This window comes from Sinohyriopsis cumingii, chromosome 7 (genome assembly GCF_028554795.1).
Source record: "Sinohyriopsis cumingii isolate HCF-2022 chromosome 7, ASM2855479v2, whole genome shotgun sequence".
Lineage (NCBI taxonomy): Eukaryota > Metazoa > Mollusca > Bivalvia > Unionida > Unionidae > Sinohyriopsis > Sinohyriopsis cumingii.
In genome coordinates this window covers 105,892,906-105,915,260 of record NC_142967.1, presented here as the reverse complement: position 1 = coordinate 105,915,260, position 22,355 = coordinate 105,892,906, and the positions used below count along the sequence as shown (strand labels likewise).

The window sequence follows — 22,355 nt, the reverse complement described above, 5'->3', positions numbered from 1 at the left end:
TTTTACCATTCTCTCTGTCTGTCTGTCTGTATATCTTTCTATCTCTCTCTCTCTCTCTCTCAACACTCATCTCCAGACTGGAGTACCATCCCTTCTACTGTTACTCAGTAGAGTAACAGTTGTGTGCATGTTTGTGTTAGCCATTCAAACTTGAAACCCTTAGCATTACCTTATTGTCCCCATAAACCCTTTTGTCCCTAGAAACCCTTTTCTCCCTCAAGTGTGACATTCCCATGTTAATTTCCCTTTGTGCCCTGATTGCCTATTTTATGTTAAATTCCCCTTGTCGCTCAAGAGAGTCTCCCCTGTTCAACTTACCTTGATGATGAAGTGCCCCTACCGTCTCAAATTTTCCTTGACACTGTAGTGCTTCTCCCATGTTAAATTTCCCTTGATGCTGGAGTGCCCCTTCTGGCATTCAAGTGCCACATATTGCTACTAATGAATTTGAATGTCGTTTGCTTAATTTTCAATTTGCGGACTCACATCTGTAAGCATGTCTTATGCTGGATTCCGTCAAGTCTAGATTGAACTACAACCATTTTGTCTCTTTATTTTTATGGGTCATTTTATATGCCTTTCAGGCAACACAGAATAACTTTCTTGCACCTAAGGTGTAAAATAATGGTCATTGTTGCAAGGGCACAGTAAAAAATAAATCTAAATTATATTTTAATAATTACTTTTTTACTCAGGAATTATGCAATTTTTGAAAAGAAAATCTTTATTTTCATAGACCAATGTGAAGCAAACAGAGTTGGAAATACAGCTTTAGATAGAAGTCTGTCACCACAAGCATCATGCAGGAATCAGGAACCTTTGAACTCTAAGGCTTGTATACTCTTATTTTATTCATTTCATGCATAGAATGAGTCATTGTCATTGAAATACATCAGAAATGTTCCTGTTGGAAAATCTTATCTTTATGATTATATCTTCAGTTCCACACATTATCTTTCTTGCATAATAGCTACACTGAAACTGAACTGAGATACCAACCTTTCTGACAAAAAGTAGTCACTCGAGACAGTTGGTCTTTTAACAGATGTGGTGCATTAAGAACCTGGTTTTTTAGGGACTGGTGGTCTTTCAAAACAAAGTTTACAATAATATCATCAGCGATGAAGAAATACTTATTTCATTGTAACAATGGTAGCAAAACTCAAGTCTGGTCATTTTGATCTTTTCCAAATGAACAAATTAGATAATGTGATAAAGTAAATTTCATTTGATTTTTAAAAAGTTTTCATTGGCCGGCTGTTATTTAATTAATTCAGTATATGGTATGTACTAAAACTGCATCAAAACATGATATGGACAAATGGTCAGAAATAAAAAGGCAACAAGCCCCTTCCTGCCCAAAGGACAGCCTTTCATTTCCACTGGACAGCTTTTCTTGCCCCCCTGGACAGCCTTTTTTGTTTTGCTCCACAGGACAGTAGTATACATGTTTTTTTTCTCCAGGTTTAGATAAATCTATTCTTAATATCATACATCCTGTAACTTGATTAACTTGATGTCATCATTATCAATATTGTGCACTGATTGTCACTGACAGCTCTCCTGCACTTAATGCACTATAGTATTCAAACACTTTCCTGTTATTTGTAAACCACAACTCAGCGATTTTAAAAACAAAAATCATCAGCAATATCAAAAATGCACTATTGGTTTCTGCCACCAATAATGTCTGAAAAAATGGCGGAGAACTACTTGTTGGTGTAACATATCTTTAAACGTTGATTATTCACTTTATTGGGATCCTCCTAAATCCAGATACCTTTGGAAGGTCATTTTTTACAGGCCCCAACAAACACATACAGCAAAACTCAGTGTTTATAGTAAGTAGACATTTTTGGATGAGTTCAACCAGAAGGTGCAATCTATTACAAAACTGATTGAATGTTGCACACTGTGATATGACAATGAAAGCAACGTGTGTTGAAATAAAGATTCTTACTACCCTATATTTTGATGATTAGACCCAGCTTGCCCTTTTCTTGACCCAGTGTAGTGCCTGACCACCATTGTATAAGTTTATACTGATAAAAAAATTTCATCTGGATGTTTCTTAAGCATTCACTCATCAGGATTGAATAGATTTTGGTTAAACTATATTAGTATTAAATCTTAGAGCAACAATTAATATTTCATTTTTGATTAGTAATTGAGCCTACATGACTGCATCAACATAAACTATAGATGAGCATTATCGACGGGCAAAAAATCTGGTAATTTTTACATTTTGGAGCCGATAACTTCAGTTTGTTACAATGCAGAAAAGTCAATCTGTCATGATGAATTGAAGTATATATGAGGGATAAAACAAGCTATAGATTATGTTTGATTGCCTTCTTGGATGGGAATAGCAGCCTGAGATCAAGGTTCAGAACAAAGTATTTGGAAGCTAATTACTGTGTCTCTTTTACAGTATGATAGACAGGGTCTGGTGTCAGAACAGGTCAAAGGAGTAAGTAGTCCGATAAATGAGACCCCCAAATCTGTATTGATATTGATGGATGATTTGTGGGTCTGATAGCACCTATTCATGAAACATTTGCAGAAAAGTATGTCCTCAACATACCAGTGTACATTTTAGACACTTGCCAATATTTAATATATCTCTTGATGAGTCCTTTTGAGGATATGTATAACATATTTCCGGGTCAAATGCTGTGTTTGGCAACTTGCCAGTGCATGTGGAATTACACAACCCTATAGCAAGTGGCCATTTTGAATTTCATGCTATATAATTCATTCCACACTGCATCACGAATGATATCTGCATCTGTTTCTCATTGAATTTTCATGTCAGCATCTCAAACTGTAGATAAAATTATCAAATTCATTTTATGCATGAATGATTTACATATAATTACTTTTGACATACAGCTAAGCACAATTCATTTGATACATGCTATAAGACTGGTCAGTGTTCATGTAATCCGCCATGTTCATCCTGAGTTCAGGCAGTGTCCATATTCATTCCTGAAAAAAATCAAAGGGAGGCAACTATATTATGGCTGAATATAACCAAACAGGAAATCAAGTCTTCCATAGATCATGGCTCATGGAAATAAAATTGATGAATAGAGACCATCCTGTTTTAGAATGCATTTAGTGATGTGTGTTATGCATTATGTCTCCAGATGTTGATGAAATACTTTATGTGCAAAATGAATTGGTTACTTTTATGCGCATTTAATGATGCAATCCTGAAAATTCACTGAGCCACAGATATATCATTTGCAATGCCGTGCAAAATGCACTTTACATATCACTGTTACCAAATACTAGAAGTATTCTGAAAACATTTACATAAAACAAAATTGTTGATTTTAATGAAGAAGTGAGATCGGACCAACAAATCATCCATCAGTATCAACACAGAATTGGAAAGGGGGAGGCAGGATCTGATTTAACAAACTAAGGAGTAATCTGAGGTGATTTTATTAATTGGTATGATTTGTTTCTTTCAGAATATTGCACTTTTTATCAAAATTCAGTTTGTGTCAGCTAGCTGTGCAATAAATAAGACCCCCAAATCTGTGTCAATACTGATGGGTGATTTGATGGACAGACCCACAAATATATGGTGATTTACTCTTTAGCTTTGAATTTGTACAAATATTGCATCAGACATATGAATGGATTTAAACTGCAGTCACAACCAAATGGATTTTTTCCTATGGTACATAGGTGTTGGATCAGTAAGTTGCCCTTTTTCTTACACCTACACACACTGCACTTCCATGCAAATTTCTGGGCAAATTACACAGACTAACAATAATTACATTCAGTTTTATACAGAAAGTATTTTGAAAGTCTCAATTTTTATGTTTTCAGTTAATACAAGAATTTATTGATGTGTTAAAATTAAAGGTGATAATTTAGCATATATTTTCAAGAAAATGAAGATTTGGTATCTTTCTAAAAATGCAGACTAGATTTTTTTCTATTTATTAGCTCACAAAAACTCAGGCATTTATTCTTTGGGACTTTTTTGTGGCACAACATGTGACCCAGAAAGAAAACCTTATTCTCTTAACGTAAAACATGGATCTCTCCCTCATTGGTGAGTACGTTCCATTTTCTGTTTGATCAGTTATAACGATAGAATATTAACCTACGCATCTAACTGGCAAATTCTGATATTAAAAAGTAGTTGAGGGAGGGGAACTAATTTTTAAATATGCCATACTTACCCATCGCTATTGGTGAATGCCCCCCCCCCATCTCTGCTGTCCGCATCGTCTGTGGAAAAGATGACAGTTCTACGCATGACTTGAGCCAGGTGCATTATTGGATTGTGTCATACTTACAATTTAAACCCTGTGGGAGGATTATTCACATCATCTGGACTGTAGTTTTTTGACAGGAAAACACAAATAAAGCTATACAATAGTGATAAGTAAATATTGCAAAATTAAAGTAGTACCCTCCCATTATAAATTACATTTTCATTTGGAAGTTTTTGATGACATTAAATGTGCAAAACATTCAACAATCTGGATTGAATAGGCTTTGGTTAAACAATTTTAGTATTAAATTTAGAACAACAATTAATATTTTATTTAATCTGAGTAAATCCATCTAACTGACCACATTCAATTACACTTTACTCTCAAATGTATTGGATCATAGTAATATCAATGTCTCTTGATGGGCAGTGACAATTATTTATTGCCTTTCTCTCCAGTGAATTATCAAGAATGTTTTTCAGAAAATCCAGTAATTCATATACCTACCATAAAATAAAAGATAGTACTTTCATGAAATTAACAGGATAAAAGAAAAAGGTTACAGGGAATATCACAGTGCTTTGAAATTTTATATTGCCCAACTACTTGTCACTTACAATGATACCTCAGTGCAAATCTCTTATTTTGTTCCTTGCTGATGATTTATATTTATTTTACTAATATGACCTTCACATGTGACACTTGGCTTCTTGTCAGTGGTCATATACTTAAAGAGTACCATATTGTACATTTGTCCCAAACTATTCATATTTTTAAGAAAACTACAGAGGTTGTTTTATAAATTATATAACCCTGTGTCCTCATGGTTTCCACGAGTAGGTAAAAATGAAGCCATTTGGCAAATCAGTCAAATCGTCATCTAGTCTTCAACTGTACAGTTTTGTGGTTGTGAATAACACAAGAGTAGAACTGTCATCAAATTTTGTGCATGTCAGTAATTTTGGGGATATGATAAACCAAGATTTTCCCCCACTGACAAGGTTAGAGTATCACAGAACAAGATCATAATAGTAAGCATCCCCTGCATCTGACTTCATTTTGACTGTTAGGGAAGATCGAATATCATGGCCAGGTACTAGTAGCTGTTATGAAGGAAGAATTCCTCTCGTTTTCTCTAACTTTGTGTAAATTATACACCAAGTTCCTACATTCACACAAGGATGAGTATAAATGTTGGAATATTTAATTTGACAAAGAGAGATAGTTTTTTTTCAATGTTCCTCCTAATGTAATTAATTACGGAAAGAGCATCCTGAAGACACAGAGTCCAAAATAAACCAGAAATACCAGGATGACTCTCCACATGCATGGAGGAACAAAGAAGTGGAATGGAAATCAGCTTTGACTACTGCGACAATAGACATAACTGGTAGTTGTCCATTAAACACATAAATGATAAATTTGTCTGAGATGGACCAAGAGGACTCATTGGTTTGTATTATTAAATTCCAAACTTATTTTCCCTAAATGACTTTGATTTATTCGTTTATCCCATTAAGTGCAAGTCAGAATAGCAGCAGTGATCACTCATACCCGTAACAGTCCTGTATTGCTAGTCATGATGTTAGAAGAACTATATTCAAGTGTTACAGTTTGCCCAGTAACAAGCATTGTAAAGTATATAATCTATATTTAGAACAGAAGTTTTACAAATACTCCTGAGGAAAACTGGGACCCACTGTTTGTTTTTATAAATGGCACATGTACATAACAGTAGCATATGAATTTTTTTAAACAAACACCAAAGGAAGACAGCTTTTTTGAGTGTAGGAATTTTTGAGATATTGAAAGATTAGCATGTGTCATAATGTGCTTGAATTCGTATTTGTCTGCACATGTGCCAACACCACTAATTGTTAAACATTTAAGGTTTCATGTTATGGATGAATACTGTTTTGTAATTAAGCTACACAACAGTTAAAATGTTTTCACCTCTACGGAAAAAGATATGTATTCCACAAAAAGTGAAATACGGATTGGAGTACACAAAAAATTAGCCTAACATTCAGCCATCAAACATCGATTTACATTATGCTTTTTGTACAGTGTTATGCCACAAATTTTTAGAATTGGGAATGTGCATAGAGACTAGTATTGTTGCTTACAATTTACCTGTCATACATATAATATTATATAGTAGATGTATGACAAATATATTGTAAGCAACAATACATGTCCCTGTGTGCATGTGACAGAACGATGTGAAAAAGCACACAGCTTGCAAAAAGCACATAGATATTGGAAACAATGAAGAGCACCCAGCGGATTTCAGCTCTGGAGTACTGTAAGCCACGAGTCTAGGATTTGGCCAATGTTGGTATGTGAGAAAGCTTGCCAGTAGCTTCTTGTGGGTTGTGGTTCTTCCTGGGGTTTTCCCGGGTTCTTCCTCCACCATTAATACTGGCTGCCATGCATAGCCTATCATGTGCTGAAAAATGGCATTAAACCCCACAACAACTTTAAGCCATCTATTCAGGTTCAGCAAACCACCATTGCTGAAGCATTGTTTGTGAGTTTCCTTGTTGAATACAGTTCCTACCTTTCTCAGTTGGAGATTAGCGACAGTGAAAGAATATTTCCTATTGTAAGGAAAAATACGACAAACTTTAGTGCTTTCTTAGGTGCTGAATATTTGCAGCAATTTTAGTCACTAAGATTAAACAGCTGGTAAGCCTGAACTGTTTTGAAAATAAATTTACCATCGCCCAGTTGAGGAAGTTCAAGTCTGCCGCCGCATTATATAATGAAAAACAGTGTGAAGTTAGTGTATATCAGTAAATTTGGCTGCAAATAAATTTGTACATGTAATCAGCATAAATAATGTATTAGTTTTATTTTGGGATTTTCATATAATACAGTACTGATCATCAAAATTGATGGAATTAGAGTCAATGTATAATTTTTCACTAATTGTGTTCAAAATTCACTAATTTGTATCCCTCTTTAAACTAATTGTGAGTCTGGAGGGTTAGCAGCTCTGCTTATACTGTGGTTTCTTGACCCTGTTGTGCATGAGTTATCAAGTGGGAGATGTATTGCTACTCCTACAGAATGGATGATAGTGTGACTAAAACAACTGTTTTGAGAAAACTGCTGATCTAACTTATAACATAGTTGAAATGCCAGCCATCTTGAAAATATTATCACCACTCCTGAATAGAAAGTCATATTAAAATGAGGTTTTCACCAACGAATTTTCTTATGATGTCTAATTGGACCTAAATAAAACTGGTGCTGATATGATATCTAATGTGGTAGCTATAGCAGTCATCTTTTTACATTACGAATCCTGAACAGACAGTTATATTGAATACATGTCAACCGTTATGTGTATGGCATAATCATTATCCTTTTTTACTTCTTACATTTCCCTGTAAATAGATTATGCTTTTTTGGTTCATTAAAATCAATAAAAATAAAGCAATGAAAATTGTGTTTATTAATTTTTAATCTTTTCTTTAATCCCATACATTATATAAATTTGAGAATATTCTAGAAAGAGATGACTGCTGTGTAAGAATTGCATAAGAGTACACTTCTCCATCTATTATTTTCCTTCAGCTCCAGTGGTCTAAGTTGTTAGAGCATTCACTTCGGATGTGGGAGGTAGCAGGTTCAAACCTGGCCAAGTCATACCAAAAACTTACAACATTGGTACTAGCAACTACTTCGATTTGACAATCAGCATTAAGAGGTTAGTGTTAGTACTGGTTGGCCTGGTGTCAGGATAATGTGACTGGGTGGGACATGATGCCCCAGTGCTAAACATCACCATAAACTGCCATACTAAACATTGTGGCAATATGACTAAATAGTTAAATCTACATTAAAAATTTAAAAAAACACACACAAACACAAGCACTGCTTATATTCTGTTTATAGCAGTGGTATACATTTCTCAGTAAACATGGGTTCTTCAGTTTGAAAACTTTTCACAGATTCACTATATTTTAATATGTTTATTTTATGGACCAGATTATACATGCAAAATGGTACTTGACGTTAAGACAAACTTGATTTATTGTTGTGACTGAAAACTTTAAGCTTCAAGACATACTGGATAAGAAAAAGGACAGTGGTTTACATATTTAAAAAGAAGACTGTGTGCAAGATGTAATAAAGCACTCAGAATGAGCACACCATCAAGCTCATTGCTGAATTTGTGGACTCGACATTATGATAATTCTGAGAAAGTTAACATATAGAATCGGGTTTTCACCAGAGGACTTCTTATGATGCCTAGTTGATCCCAAATAAAAATGATGCTGATAGGATCTCTTGTATGACCTCCAGTGTCCACAGTGGCCATCTTGAAAATCTTGTCACTGCTCCTTCTGGATGGATGGGAGTTGAACTGGCTCAGTGGTTAGCATGCCAGACCATGAGTGAAAGGGTGTGGGTTAATTAGTCCAACCATCAGACCAGCCTCAGTTAGCTATAGTATTCATCCTTGGGCAAGACACTCTCCTCCAATCGACTTGGCACTAAATAACTACTAGTGTTCCTGTGTCATAAGCTTCCAACCAAACCTAGATAGATTGCCTTATCAAAATGGAGTTATCACGAAAAGAATACTTGTGATATCTAACTGGACGTAAGTGAAAATGGCACGAATCTGATATTCAGTATTGCCACCATTTCTGGTGTCTTGCTGCCACTCCTCCTCAATGGAAAGTCATATCGATACAGGATTTCCACTTGAAAACTCTTTATGAAATCTGGTTGGTTCTGTATAAAAATGGTGCTAATTGGATCTGACCTCAGGTATAGTGGTCAGTATGAAAATCTTGCTATTCCTATGCATCCTAAATGGATGGTCATATCAGCATTGGGTTTTATGCAAATGTCTGATGTATAGTCATTCCGAAATGAAAATGGTTTTGATCTGACATCCAGTATGGCCACTGTTGCAGCACTTGTTACCACTATTCTGGAATGGATGGTTATATTATGATGGGACTTTTGCCAGAAGACTTCTAATGATGTCTGATTGGTCCTAATTAAAATGGTGCCAATCTTACATGGCTGCACAGTAGCTAATTTGAAAATCTTGTTTTTGCTCAAAAGAGTCACAGATGGTTCCAACACTCTGTAGTTACTAAGAAAAATTTGTTTCATCTTGGATTCCTGGAAATTCTTTTCAGACAGTAGAGTGCCAGTCCCCTCTAGGGACTCTTATTTATATCTGTAATGTTAATACCACCATGCTTCCCTGCATTAACCCTACTCAATATCCCTCAAATTTAACCCCTAGGGTCACGTTCCTCTGTGTAAGGATACTTCCAAGTGCCAGTTGTGGTTGAATATATAATTTGTCTTTTCATTTCCAGAAGGTGTGTACATAGTTATATGGCAGAGATCTCAGTAGTTTCCAGGTTATTACCCAGGGAGCAGTGTTCATTTCAGAAATGGAAAAAGTGGGGTCTTGTAGCCCCTTTCTAGATCGAAAAGTGTCATAATTTGGGGAACATAATGTGGTTGCAAATACCCTGACACGTTTTCTTAATTATAGAAGACACTCAAACACATATCATTTTCAGGGGCTATCACATAATGGATTATACATTTCTGCAATAAATATTCAGCTATTCAGCATCATAATTTCTCAATAAGTTATTCTGGAGTCAGACTACAGCACAGTTTGTTTTAGTTTCCTTGTCTGCTAAAATAACCATCTCCACCATTCAGGATGTGGCTATTTTGTTAAATGAGAAAATTGTAACAATGTTTTTTTCTGACTCTAAAATGACTAACTTAAAGTATTTAATGAAGGAAAAGTGAATATTTATGGCAGAAATGAATAAATCCATGACACAAGTACATACGATCGTTAACAGCCTTCCCTGTTGTTGACCTTCCATAATGGGATCTGAATTCTGTTATGTATATATTTTGTGTCATCATTGGTTGTTGTTGTTGTAGGGTTTAATGGCATTTTTCAGCACAAGATAGGCTACATGGCAGCCAGTATAAATGGTGGAGCCAGAACCCGGGAAAACCCAGGATAGAACCTCCGACCCATGAGAATTAGAGTCGTAACAGGAGGAGTGGAGCAACATAATTTATACACATGCACAGGCAGGATCCCAGAAAAATGGGGATGATGATTCTCTGCCCAGCGTACTAAAAGTTGAATTCAAAATTTAATTTCAGTTTAATTTGCATAGTGACTCATGTTACTGAATGCCTGCTTTGTAATGGCACTGACAGAGAAAAGCATTTGCTTATATGCAGATGCACTAAAAAAAAATTGAACAAACATTGTTGATGGTGTATCATGTCAGCTCTTGTTAACTTTTATTTCATAAGAGCTAATTCCTTTTCTGAGAGAGGCACAATGGGTAAGTTGACATTTCTTATTTTAGATCTCCTAAACCCTGGCCTGTGATCACAGTAATTAATCTTTTTTTTCTTCTCCAAGCATTTCATTCATTAGTAATCCACATGGAATAATGGTTTATTTACAATTGTAATATATAGTCAACATTTATTAATTATAGGTTACTGCATTTGTATGGGAAAATATGAACGAGTTTTTCGGATGGATATACTGCATGACCTTGGGAGTGCAGTACATCCATCCAACAAAAGAGTTCATATTTGCACATACAAATGCAGTAACCTTTTTATTATATGCTCATTTTCTTATTCTACCTATTAGTAAGGCTTAATTATATGAACAAAAATACACTACAAGAAACAAGTTAACAAAATTTATGCTGTATTACTAAATGCACAAGCACAGATTCATCAGTGCACAATAGCAATATTAATGCGCACATAACTCTGCCCAGCTAAATTTAAACTTGGTTGCATGGTCAGCATCACAGTTGAAAGAAATTTTAGTTTTGTTCTACTTAATATTGAAATTTATTGTCATATTGTGAATGAATGCACGTTGCAACAACTTTTCCATTTGATCTGGATTGAATTGATTTTGGTTAATTTGTCAATTCTACTAAATTTAGTGGACTGGATTTATCTGTCAATTCTACATGAAGTAACATCTGATCTGTGCAGCGAGGGAGCAGTGTCTTGACTTGTGTATGTATCTGTTCTATCACTGAATGTTTGGAATCATAATGTGAAAAAATATGAACTCTTTCAGTTGTAATTATCAAAAAGATGCTATGGAATATAATGTTCATTTCATTTTGAGTGCAGTAAGGAGGATGTTATTGCACTTGGAATGTAGTCAAAATTACAGTACAGTTTTAAAATTTGTAATCAAGCTTTGGAACCCATGACATAGCTGAAGTAATTCAGATTTGCAGAACTAAGAAAGCACATTTTGAGGAAATTCATGATGTAAAACTAAGTATATTTTTTGCCATTCTTATTACCAGCTAAAGAAGAGAATTTACGCCTTGTCACTTGCATGTTATTTGTAAGGATGCAGCAATTTTATGACCTGTCTGGCATCCATCGCTTGCATAAATCTGAAACACTGTGTCAAAAAAGTTGATGTGGAATGTGGCAAAGCAGCTGGTATGTGGCACTCCATGAAACATCTGCTTCATTTCATTCAGAAACAAATTTAACTAACCAAAATGTAAATCGTCTACTATGTGAGTGTACATGATTTGTTTACAAAGTATTTCCTAATACACTGTTGGGTACACGTGTCATGCATTGAGTGCAATATGAAGTGCATGTGAGTGCAATATCGTAAAATACTGTATGATTATGACAATGCAAAGTTAGCGGAGAAAAAATGAGCATATAATAATTCTACATATTTTAATTTAATTAGTTTCATATGCATTTGAAAGGAAAATGTTGGATGAGTTGGAGGCACAATGTTTTAATTCTTGGTATAATCTATGTACTTAGGTTTACATGGAATACAAGATGGAAGTTGGAGAGGATGTATTAAACAGCATCAAGATCATCTGTGGACAGAAAGGAATTGATTCTCTCATATCTGAATTGGATAAAGTTGCTAAAGTTGAGATGTATGAGGGCAGGCTACTTGTAGTTTGTGATTATAAACATGCAGAGAATGTTCAGAGATGTGTGAAAGGTCATTACAACAAAGTCAAAAAGGAAAGAAAAACTAAAGAGGAAAATAAGCATTTAATTCATGGAGGAAATGATAATGTTATGGAGTGGCTTCAGTTTGCTTATGGCCATACCACTTGGAGCAAGAATTTACAACTTGAAGGAGGCAAGCTGTATTTGACTGGGACATTGCAAATGAAAAAAGAAGTTGAGAAAGCAATTCATTCCATGAATTACTGGTATCAAGAGGAGTTTACACTCTCTTCTGAAGAACAACAGAAAGCAGATGAAGTTGTAGCTTTGGTCAAAAACGAACTTCCATCAGTATTTATCAAACAAACAAAGGAAACAATATCAGTCTTATCAGACAATAAAGATAACTTTGAAAGGGCAAAGTACAAAGTGAAAGAAGCACTTGGTAGAATCAAAATCACTGCCAGAGGAAGAGGACAGGGAGATCCTCATGCTTATGATGAGTCTTATCCAGGTATGTCTAAGGATGACAAGATATATGCAAGCACAAAATTTCCTTCATCAGGGTTTCAGAGAGACCAGCCAACAGCAGACTTAACTTCCACATCTTACCGTACCAAAGAGGGTCTAACAGTAAAGGTTTACCTTGGGAATATTACAAGCCTTCCAGTAGACTGTATTGTTAATGCAGCCAATAGACTTCTGTCACATGATGGTGGTGTTGCCCTGGTCATTTCTAAAGCTGCAGGAGAAGACTTTGATCGGGAAGGAGAAGAATATGTCAGAAAAAATGGTCCAATCCCAGTTACTCAGTGTTGTGTAACATCAGTAGGCAGGTTACCTTATAAATTAGTCATCCATGCTGTGGGGCCACAATGGTTAGACTACACATATAATAAAAAGGATAGCTGTATTGATGACTTGAAGAAAACAGTAGTCAGTTGTTTAATTAAAGCAAACAAATTCAAAATGGCTTCCATAGCGATACCACCTTTAAGTTCTGGTAAGTGTGTGGTTAGTGAATTATTTTGATTTCATATTACTTATCTTTTAACTACCGGTATGCTGTTAAGGATTTGGGTTTACCATTACCTAGATTCACCTGTTCCTTCAAATATAATATCGTATGCCACCAGTTGTTCCATACTGTCAACATCATTGGATATTTTTTCAAAGTGATGCCCTTATTATTATTATTAATTATTATTATTATTATTATTATTATTATTATTAAATGAGATAAGACCTTGTGAAAACATTTTCAGTTGAAGATATAAAGATATAAATTAATTCACAAAGTATAATAACACCTTTGTTAAGAATTGCTCAGTGCTACCACTATGTTGGAATCAAATTATAGTATATGTTATGTGTGATAAAATAGTGAATTGCAATTTTCTCAGTCAAAGCAGATGCATTAGACATCAAAGAGACCTCTTTACTATTTGTTTTTCTTTGTGAGAATGTTTATCAGTGTCCATCATTCAAAAAATTTTCCATCCAGTTTTAATTCACCTCTGTTAAGTTGCAGTGAATTATTGTACCACCCATGCCATCAGTGTTCACACATAGAAAAGCATGTACAGTAACAAATATACAGCCATTGCATCTCAGTAAGTCTTTCTTCTTAGGTGCTAGGTAACATTTAGGAGTAGACTAACATTCTCTCATTTTGGCACACCTGGATGATTATGTGGAGGCATTTGTGACTCCCATTTTTTTAATATAAAAAAATAAAAAGACTTGATTTATATTTGCTGTACATGAAATATATGTGACTAAAATTGGTCAATTCAAGTTTGATACACCCCTCATTTTGTAACTAGAAATGGCAGTCATTGTGTGGAAATTTTAAATTTCACAAATGTTAAGAGAAATCATAAACACAAGTATTTTGCTCAGTAACTAAAAACAATACTATACAATAAAATTTCAGTACAGTGTTGGTAAGTGCCTACTGGCATCAACATTGTATGAATCAAATGTCAGTCAAAGAAGCTTTGTTAAGTGATGTTCATGTTTTAACTTTTAATAATTTAGCTGGTTTTAATGTATCATCATAAATTAGACACGCTGTCATATATTCAAATGATTTCAAACAATACAAATTAACAACTTGAGTAGATGATGTCCCAGTAGTATGGTGTGGGCCAAAAACACTGCATGTCTACTTTTATAATATTGTATATGTGCTGAAAATGTTACAAATTTTAATCAAATTAGACATTTGATGGAAGTCGATCAAACGATAAACAAAAAGATCGATATCCTGTTCATCACTGGTATCACTCATATATTTTATCAGTAAGGATCCACTAACATATCTTCTTATGTATATCTATATTGTGTGTTTCTTTGAATAAAGATAATACTGGTCATTTTCAAAAACATGATGTAGTTTCAAGATGGTGAGTTTTACTTTTAATTGGAGTAAACATGTCGATTTTTCCTTTTGACCATGGAAGGTGTAGAAGAAATATTGTTGATCAGTTTGATTATTTAACTGCTGAAGTACCTGATGTTTTACTGAGAAATAGTTATTCCTGTCTTAAACATCAGTCTTAGTAGAATCAGCGCTAGTTGTATTCATTTGAGAGGATTTAATTTATTTCAGTTATTCATTGGAATTACAAGGTGCTCATAAACATTAGGAATAATTAACTATCTATTAATTAGCATAAACTGATTAAGAGATGTTTAGGATTATATCAAGACTGTTAGAACATCAAACTATTCTAGACTATTGACACATCAGCACAATATGTTGGACTTCAATCAGAACACCATGGGAGTTTATTTGGAATAGTTGATACATGTGATAGAACATTTAGGACTTAGGATTTCAATCACCATGCTACAAGTTAGTTTTAATTTTTCACTTTATGTTATGGCTAAATATATTTTTTTCTGATTTGTGCAAAACTTGCTGGTTTTTGCTCTTTTCTGTTACTGAATTTAAGACCATACGGTCAGCACAATCCTATTAAGACTCTTTGGATGATTTGTTGAAATATTTATTTTGCCCAAAGTTCAGCATTGTGCCTTCCTTTATTAATTATTGACACAATCACCATTTCAGATCAGTATCAGTTGGGCATGAAAGGATTGAGACTGAACATTTATTGTTCTTTATTGGCATAAAATGAATTGCATGTTATCAAATGGAAGGATATGCTAATCGTAATTTGATAAATCATCTCTAATGGAATATGGCAATAAATTGTAAAAACTTTTTCAATGAATTTGTTGGAAATTCAGGAATTGTACTATTTAAAACTGCTGAATACTATACCCTTATTGCAAAAAGAGGTTTATGTGACTTATACTTTTCACTTCAGTGACTTTGTTTAAATGTGTTTAAAATTCAGTCATTGGATGCTATTTATGCTCAAATAACACATCCTATCAATTGAATCGTCTCTTGTCCATTAAACTAGGTCTACACTTAAATTTCAGTTACAGATTATAATGTTTATGGTCAGTGTATTCAGTACCATATAATTTTTTTTTAATGAATGTTCATGATATTTAACAAGAACTATTAATAAAAAACAAAATATGTCAGTAATTATAAGACTTCATCTTGAAATCCATTTTAACTTGGGATACATCTGCATTCTTTCTCATAAGTAAGAAAATAACCATTTAGGAATTGATTTAAATTAATCTAGGTTTGTTTTACATACTAGTAGATTTTTAATTGGTTGACCAATTCAGAAAGCCTTGCTCAAGGCAAATATTATAAAACAGGGCATGAAAAAGTAATAATTCATGTGATCTGGAAGAATAATGTGTTGTTTTTCAGTTCCACTGAACCATGTTGGCAGGGGAATCTGTTAAACTGATACAATGGTAGGGAAGATTTCATAGAAGATATTACTGTTGGCGTATTTCCATTAAGTTGGAGAATGGATGCATACATTTAGGAATCTTGATAACTTTTCCAGATTTCAGATTTTCAGTAGCATTTCCTTAGTTCTTTGAAAAATAATCTTCACCATAAAAATCTGATAGTCACTACCATAGATAATTTCTATACAAACATTGTGGCGTGTACAAAAAATTGTCCAAATTCCTATACATTGTTTTGTCATTTCAGGAATATTTGGAGTACCAAAGGATTTATGTGCACAGATGTATGCCAAGGGTGTGCTTGAGTACAGCAAGACTTATGGTCTCCAGTCAGTCAGGGAAATCCATTTTGTGGACACAGTTACTGAGATGTGTCAGTTAACACAGTCAGCCTTTGATAAAGAGTTAATGTAACTAATGGATTATTGTCAGGGTTCATACAGATCTTTTAAAGATCTCACATTATTGGCCTTGTTGCTTTGTATAAATAGTTTTTAATATCAATTATGCTACCTAACTTTGAGATTTCAGATTTTTATTATCCTTTCTTGAGATGTGTGTGTGTGTTTGTGTGATTTGGATTTTTAATGTAGCTTTAAAGTTTTCAGTCATGTCACAGTGTGGCAATTTACAATGATGTTTAGCACTGGGGCATCATGCCACAGACATGTAGCATGATGTCACACCGAGCCAAATTATCCTGACTACAAGTTGACCAGTCCTAACACTAACCTCTTAATGGTGAACGCCTAAGAAGACAACTGTTAGTACCATTTTTATAAGTCTTTGGTATGGCTTGGCCCAGGTTTGAACCCGCAACCTTCCGTATCTGAGGTGGATGCCCTTACAACTGGGCCACCTTTCTTGAGAATTTTGCAACAGAATAAAGACTGATTGCAACAAAGGCAATGCTTCCCATTCTTATAGGTCGATTGTGGAGAAAATTTTCAAATGCATTAATCTCTCAAGATAGATGATATCTCATAACATTAATCTTTCAAGATAGATGATCTCTCATAGCATTGATCTTTCAAGATAAATGATCTCTCACAGCATTGATCTTTTAAGATAGATGAACTCTTATAGGAATGATCTTTCAATATAGATGGTCTCTCATAGCATTAATCTTTCAAGATAGATGAACTCTCATAGCATTAATCATTCAAGATAGATGATCTCTTGTAGCATTTATCTTTCAAGATAGATGATCTCTTGTAGCATTAATCTTTCAAGATAAATGATCTCACAGCATTGATCTTTCAAGATCGATGAACTTTTATAGAAAAGATCTTTCAATATAAATGATCTCTCATAGCATTAATCTTTCAAGATAGATGATCTCTTGTAGCATTTATCTTTCAAGATAGATGATCTCTTGTAGCATTAATCTTTCAAGACAGATGAACTCTCATAGCATTAATCATTCAAGATAGATGATCTCTTGTAGCATTTATCTTTCAAGATAGATGATCTCTCATAGCATTAATCTTTCAAGATAAATGATCTCACAGCATTGATCTTTCAAGATCGATGAACTTTTATAGAAAAGATCTTTCAATATAAATGATATCTCATAGCATTAATCTTTCAAGATAGATTATCTGTCGTAGCATTAATCATTCAAAATAGATGATCTCTCATAGCATTTATCTTTCATTAATCTTTCAAGATAGATGATCTCTCATAGCATTAATCTTTTAAGATAGATGAACTCTGATGACATTTATCTTTTAGGAAAGATGAACTGTGATGGCATTGATATTTCAAGATAAATGAACTCTGATGACATTTATCTTTTAGGAAAGATGAGTTCAGATGGCATTGATCTTTCAAGATAGATGAACTCTTGTAGTATTAATCTGTGAAGATAGATCAACTCATATCATTAATCTTTCAAGAAAGGTTTTACAGTATTCAGCTTTTCAGAGACATTAAACACATCTTGGATTTTTTGTAGCATTTGAGTAAGTGTCTTCATTTAACATTTGTTAATAAAGTATGTGAATTATTAAATTTTGTATTTGGTGAATACTGCTTGTCAGGAACTTTTCATTTAGTAGTTTATTTTAATCATATGTTTTTGATAAATATATAATTCACTAATTGGAAAAAATATATTCTTATTTTTATTTTAAGGATTATTTGTGTTTAAATATGAATTTAAAATGCATAATAAGAATGAAATCATTTTCAGATTTTTAACTACAAATTATTTTTAAGGCTTATTTTATTATTATGTATTCATCAATTTGTCTATCCATCTGTCCATCTGTTGTTTTCAGCATAGTAACTTTGGTTCAAGCCTTTTTGAATAACTTGTACTTGGGTTAGGAAGAAACTTGTTGCTGTCACAGTCAGAAGGTCAAGGTGCAAATCGAAGAAGAAAATTGGTTTTGCCAAAGGAACTTAATTCTAGACCATATATCTTTACTGAACATGTTATCTGGCTTTTACATGGGGTTTTCAAACAAAATCTGTTCATTATGTTTCAAAAGGTCAGAAATCAGTTTTACAGCATGTACCAAAATCACACTCTATGGTTAGTTTGCACTTGGGTAATAAATAACCCTATTGGTTTGTGAGCCAAAATCATTCTGACTGAATGAAGAAAAATGGTTTCTGCACTATAACTAAAGTTTGTCACTAATGACATCTACCAAACCTTTCTGGATGGGTGCATTTGGGGGTGAGGAATAACACTTTGAGCATGAAAGGTTTAATTATTTTGACTGAAAGAAGAAAAATGATTTCCACACTATCAAATTCTGTGGATGGTTTTTACTTGACACGAGGAAGACAAGGCTTGATTTTGGGTCAAAAGGTCAAGGACACTTACTGAAAGAAGAAAACTGTTGTGTACTGTAATTCAAGTTCTACATCACAAACCTAGGCTAACTTTTCAGATGGAGTAAGGAATAAGCTTAATGATTTGGGGGGGGGGGACTGACAATGAAAGACAATGGCTTTTGCAAAATAACTTTAGTTCTAGATAAGATACGTTTGCATGTTATATAACCCTGTTATAGCTGTAAAGTTTGTATGTTATATAACCAAGTTATGATTGTTCAGTTTTTGTGTTATCTACCCCGTTATGGCTTTTAAATTTGCTTCCATATAACAGTTATGACTGTTAAGTTTGCATTAATGAAATTGGTGAATTATTGCACTTTTGATAAATGCTGCCTTGCATGAAGTGTCAGTTTGGTATTTTTATTTGTATGTTGTTGATAAACATATCATAAACTGGAAAAAATAATATATTTATATTATACAACATTTCAAACTTGTACCAGTGTATTGTTTGTGATACTTAAAAGTTTTAATAATAATAGACACATTTTAGATGTTGAACTACTGTTTTGCTATCATTTATTTTGAAAACTGATTTTTATATTTTTAGTATGTATCTTTAGTCAGAGTGCATCATGTTAGAAAATATCATTCAATCCATCTGTTGTTTTATACATTTTTAGCTTTCTTTGTCAAAGACTCCATCATGGCAAATCATAGCTGTATTGGTCATCTCAAAAATATTATCAAAGCTCCTTTCTGAAAAAAGTTGTGGTATTAACATTAACTAAAACACTTCTTGCAATATGTAATCAGTTTTGAAAATGGAGCAGATGTGGCCACCAATATGTTTGTGCTAATGTGAACAAGTTTAAAAAGATGACTTACTTGAATTTGGGGTCAAGTCAGAAGTCACTTTTTGAAATTTAATTCTTCATTAGACTTATGAGCAGTGGCTTGTACATATACAGATGTCTCTTATTAGACTTTTTATTTAGCTACATTTCAGTAAACAAGCTGATAGCCATCAATTTGACACTGATAGAAGTTCCAATTTCCTGCCTCAGATTATTAATTTGTTGTGATGGCTTGTGAGCATGATAACACAAACAAGTGTGAATGGATTTTTATCCAACCCAATTTGTGGATATATCAGAAGAGAACCATGAATGGTGAAGCATGACGGTTCAGTAACACTGTATTTTTAATTAATTTATATTAGTTATGAATATCTTTCTTTTTCTCAGTAACTTTAGTTCAAGGCCATGTACATTGACAAAACTTTGTGAATATGCCTTGCACAAGAGGTATCAGGAATAAACTGGTTACTCTAAGGGTCTAAAGATGAAAGGTCAAGGTCAGTATGACTGCAAGAAAATATTTTCAGCAAAAAAACTTAGGACACGTACCTTCACTCAATTTTTAAGTTTCCTTGTTACCATTATATCAAATCATGTTTTTGTTTTTTATTTCTGGTGTAATTTTGAACAAACTTAGAATATATGCTTATATTATTGAGATCTTGGGGAAGTTATAAAATCAGCTTGATCCATGGATATGATGGAAGTGATCACAAATCTGATTGGCTGAGTCTACTGCAGCTCTAGAGGATGTATTATGGATCCAATTTTGATCAAAGTTCAAATATAAGCTTATATCATGAAGACCACAGAAGATTTCATTATAGGTGAAATCTGTACTGTATTACATAATCTAGAACCTCAATATGAAACTGGGCCTCATGTCAGTAAAAACCACCTGGTATTGATGTACACAGATCTGATGACACACTGAGTTTTCACAAAACATGCACATTTGTGTCCAAAAATGTTTAAATTTCTTCATGTGTAATGACGGCAGTATTTGCACCACTTATACATGTATTTATGTGAAGATATGTACCTCAGAGTTGTGAAAATACTTAAGGTGCAAGACACTATTATTTCCATGTGTACTTTATTATACTTATCTCATATGTATACTTCTTTGAAATTAACTTTGTCATTAGTGAGTTCTTGTTCATACACACCTTTGCTATTTTCAGCCTAATCCTGTCATTATGAAAAACATTCTCTTGCCAATATTTAAAAACAGTGCATCATCCAATCTGTGCAGACATTAGTTATGACTCTATGGCATTAAACTATATAACAGAAAGAAGCAAAGCCAAGTTTTGTGAAATTCAACAGATAATTTATTTCCATAGAACACAAAGTAAAAGCTTAAGATAAACTTACAGTGTTATGAATTAAATCCCCAAAATTCTTAAGTCTTCTGTCACAAGTAAAAGAAATACAGAATATTTTGAATGAAATCCAATAATCTTAAATTTACTGATATACCAATGGTTTTGATTGAATTCTCACTAATCCCAGTGTTTTAGTCCAAAAAGCCTGGATGAGCACTTTGCAATTCCAATGAATAAATTAAATAAATGATTCCTATAAAATTATATATAAATAAAACTAAAGGTGATTCCACAGACTGATTTTTATATCTTCATGAATGCCTGGTAATTTTGTTTACCAGAACCTTATATGAAAACCTAAGACACAATAAAATCACCAAGATGTGGGTCACAATTTTACTTCAAGAACATTCCATGTTTGTAAATAAGACTAGACCATGAACACAGATATTAGTAAACAACTTATTTAATACTTATAAAACATGACAAAAAATCAGGTACATGCAAGAACTCTATCCTCAGTCATCAACAAAGGTCAAGCACAATATAAATTGAATGTACATAAAACCAGTACAGTTGTACATTGTGTTAAAAATTTGTTTTGGGGAAATAAAGCTTCAGCTGATCTTATCTTGTTTTATTGTTCATTGCCTTTTCACAAACGGTATTAGTCATGCTGTTTGACTTTTTATATGTCATCTATCCATCTGTTTGTTCATCTATCCATCCATCCATCATAATTTGTCATTTAGTAACTCATCTCTCTCTCTCTCTCTGTTTTGTTGATAATACATTTTCCAAAATGAATTGATATAGTTTGTCAAGTTGTAAATGGATTCTTTTAATTTTAAGTATGCATCTGGTTTTAATTAATAATAGTATTGGCTTTTATGAAAATCTTTTTTTATTGTTCCTCCTGAATTCAGGATTATATTTACATGATATTCTCACTAGAAGACTTCTAGTTGGTACTAGGTGAAAATGTGTGCTAATTTGACATCCAGTATGGCTGCCATTGTGGCCATCTTGAAAATATTGTGAATACTTCTACATGGATGATTAATATGATAACAGTAGCTCTGATCTGGTGGCCGTCTTGAAAATTGTATTATCAAAACACCTTTTAAAAGGATGGGCATATCAATATGGGGTTCTCACTAAACAGCTTCTTTTAATGTCTGCTTGGAAAGTAAGTAAGTGGTTCTATTTGGTTATTCATCATTAAGACCATGGGGCAGTAGCATATGGTAGCAAATGGGATCCAACTGTTTCTCCTGAAAAGATGATCA

General features: G+C 33.5%; 2 protein-coding genes across 2 annotated transcripts in view; both read left to right on the top strand.

The window, feature by feature from the left end:
• Positions 1 to 3,599, top strand: part of LOC149795883 (uncharacterized) — a 71,512-nt gene extending 67,913 nt beyond the window's left edge. Inside the window, exons 11-13 of the mRNA XM_089963878.1 lie at positions 737 to 831; positions 2,432 to 2,470; positions 3,480 to 3,599. Of these exons, the coding sequence (XP_089820004.1) occupies positions 737 to 831; positions 2,432 to 2,470; positions 3,480 to 3,599 (254 nt within the window). The remainder of the gene's footprint in view (positions 1 to 736; positions 832 to 2,431; positions 2,471 to 3,479) is intronic.
• Positions 3,600 to 12,101: 8,502 nt separating this feature from the next.
• Positions 12,102 to 21,696, top strand: LOC149795882 (uncharacterized). The gene is made up of 2 exons (XM_089965803.1): positions 12,102 to 13,239; positions 16,336 to 21,696. The coding sequence occupies exons 1-2, from the start codon at positions 12,102 to 12,104 to the stop codon at positions 16,500 to 16,502; spliced, it is 1,305 nt and encodes a 434-aa protein (XP_089821929.1). The 3' UTR covers positions 16,503 to 21,696.
• Positions 21,697 to 22,355: the final 659 nt, after the last annotated feature.

What these genes read in the sequence shown, in the direction of transcription:
- LOC149795882 (XM_089965803.1), top strand. Translation starts at nt 12,102, where the DNA reads ATGGAATACAAGATGGAAGTTGGAGAGGATGTATTAAACAGCATCAAG. An exon ending in GATACCACCTTTAAGTTCTG is followed by an intron (nt 13,240 to 16,335) that starts GTAAGTGTGTGG and finishes TTGTCATTTCAG; the next exon opens with GAATATTTGGAGTACCAAAG.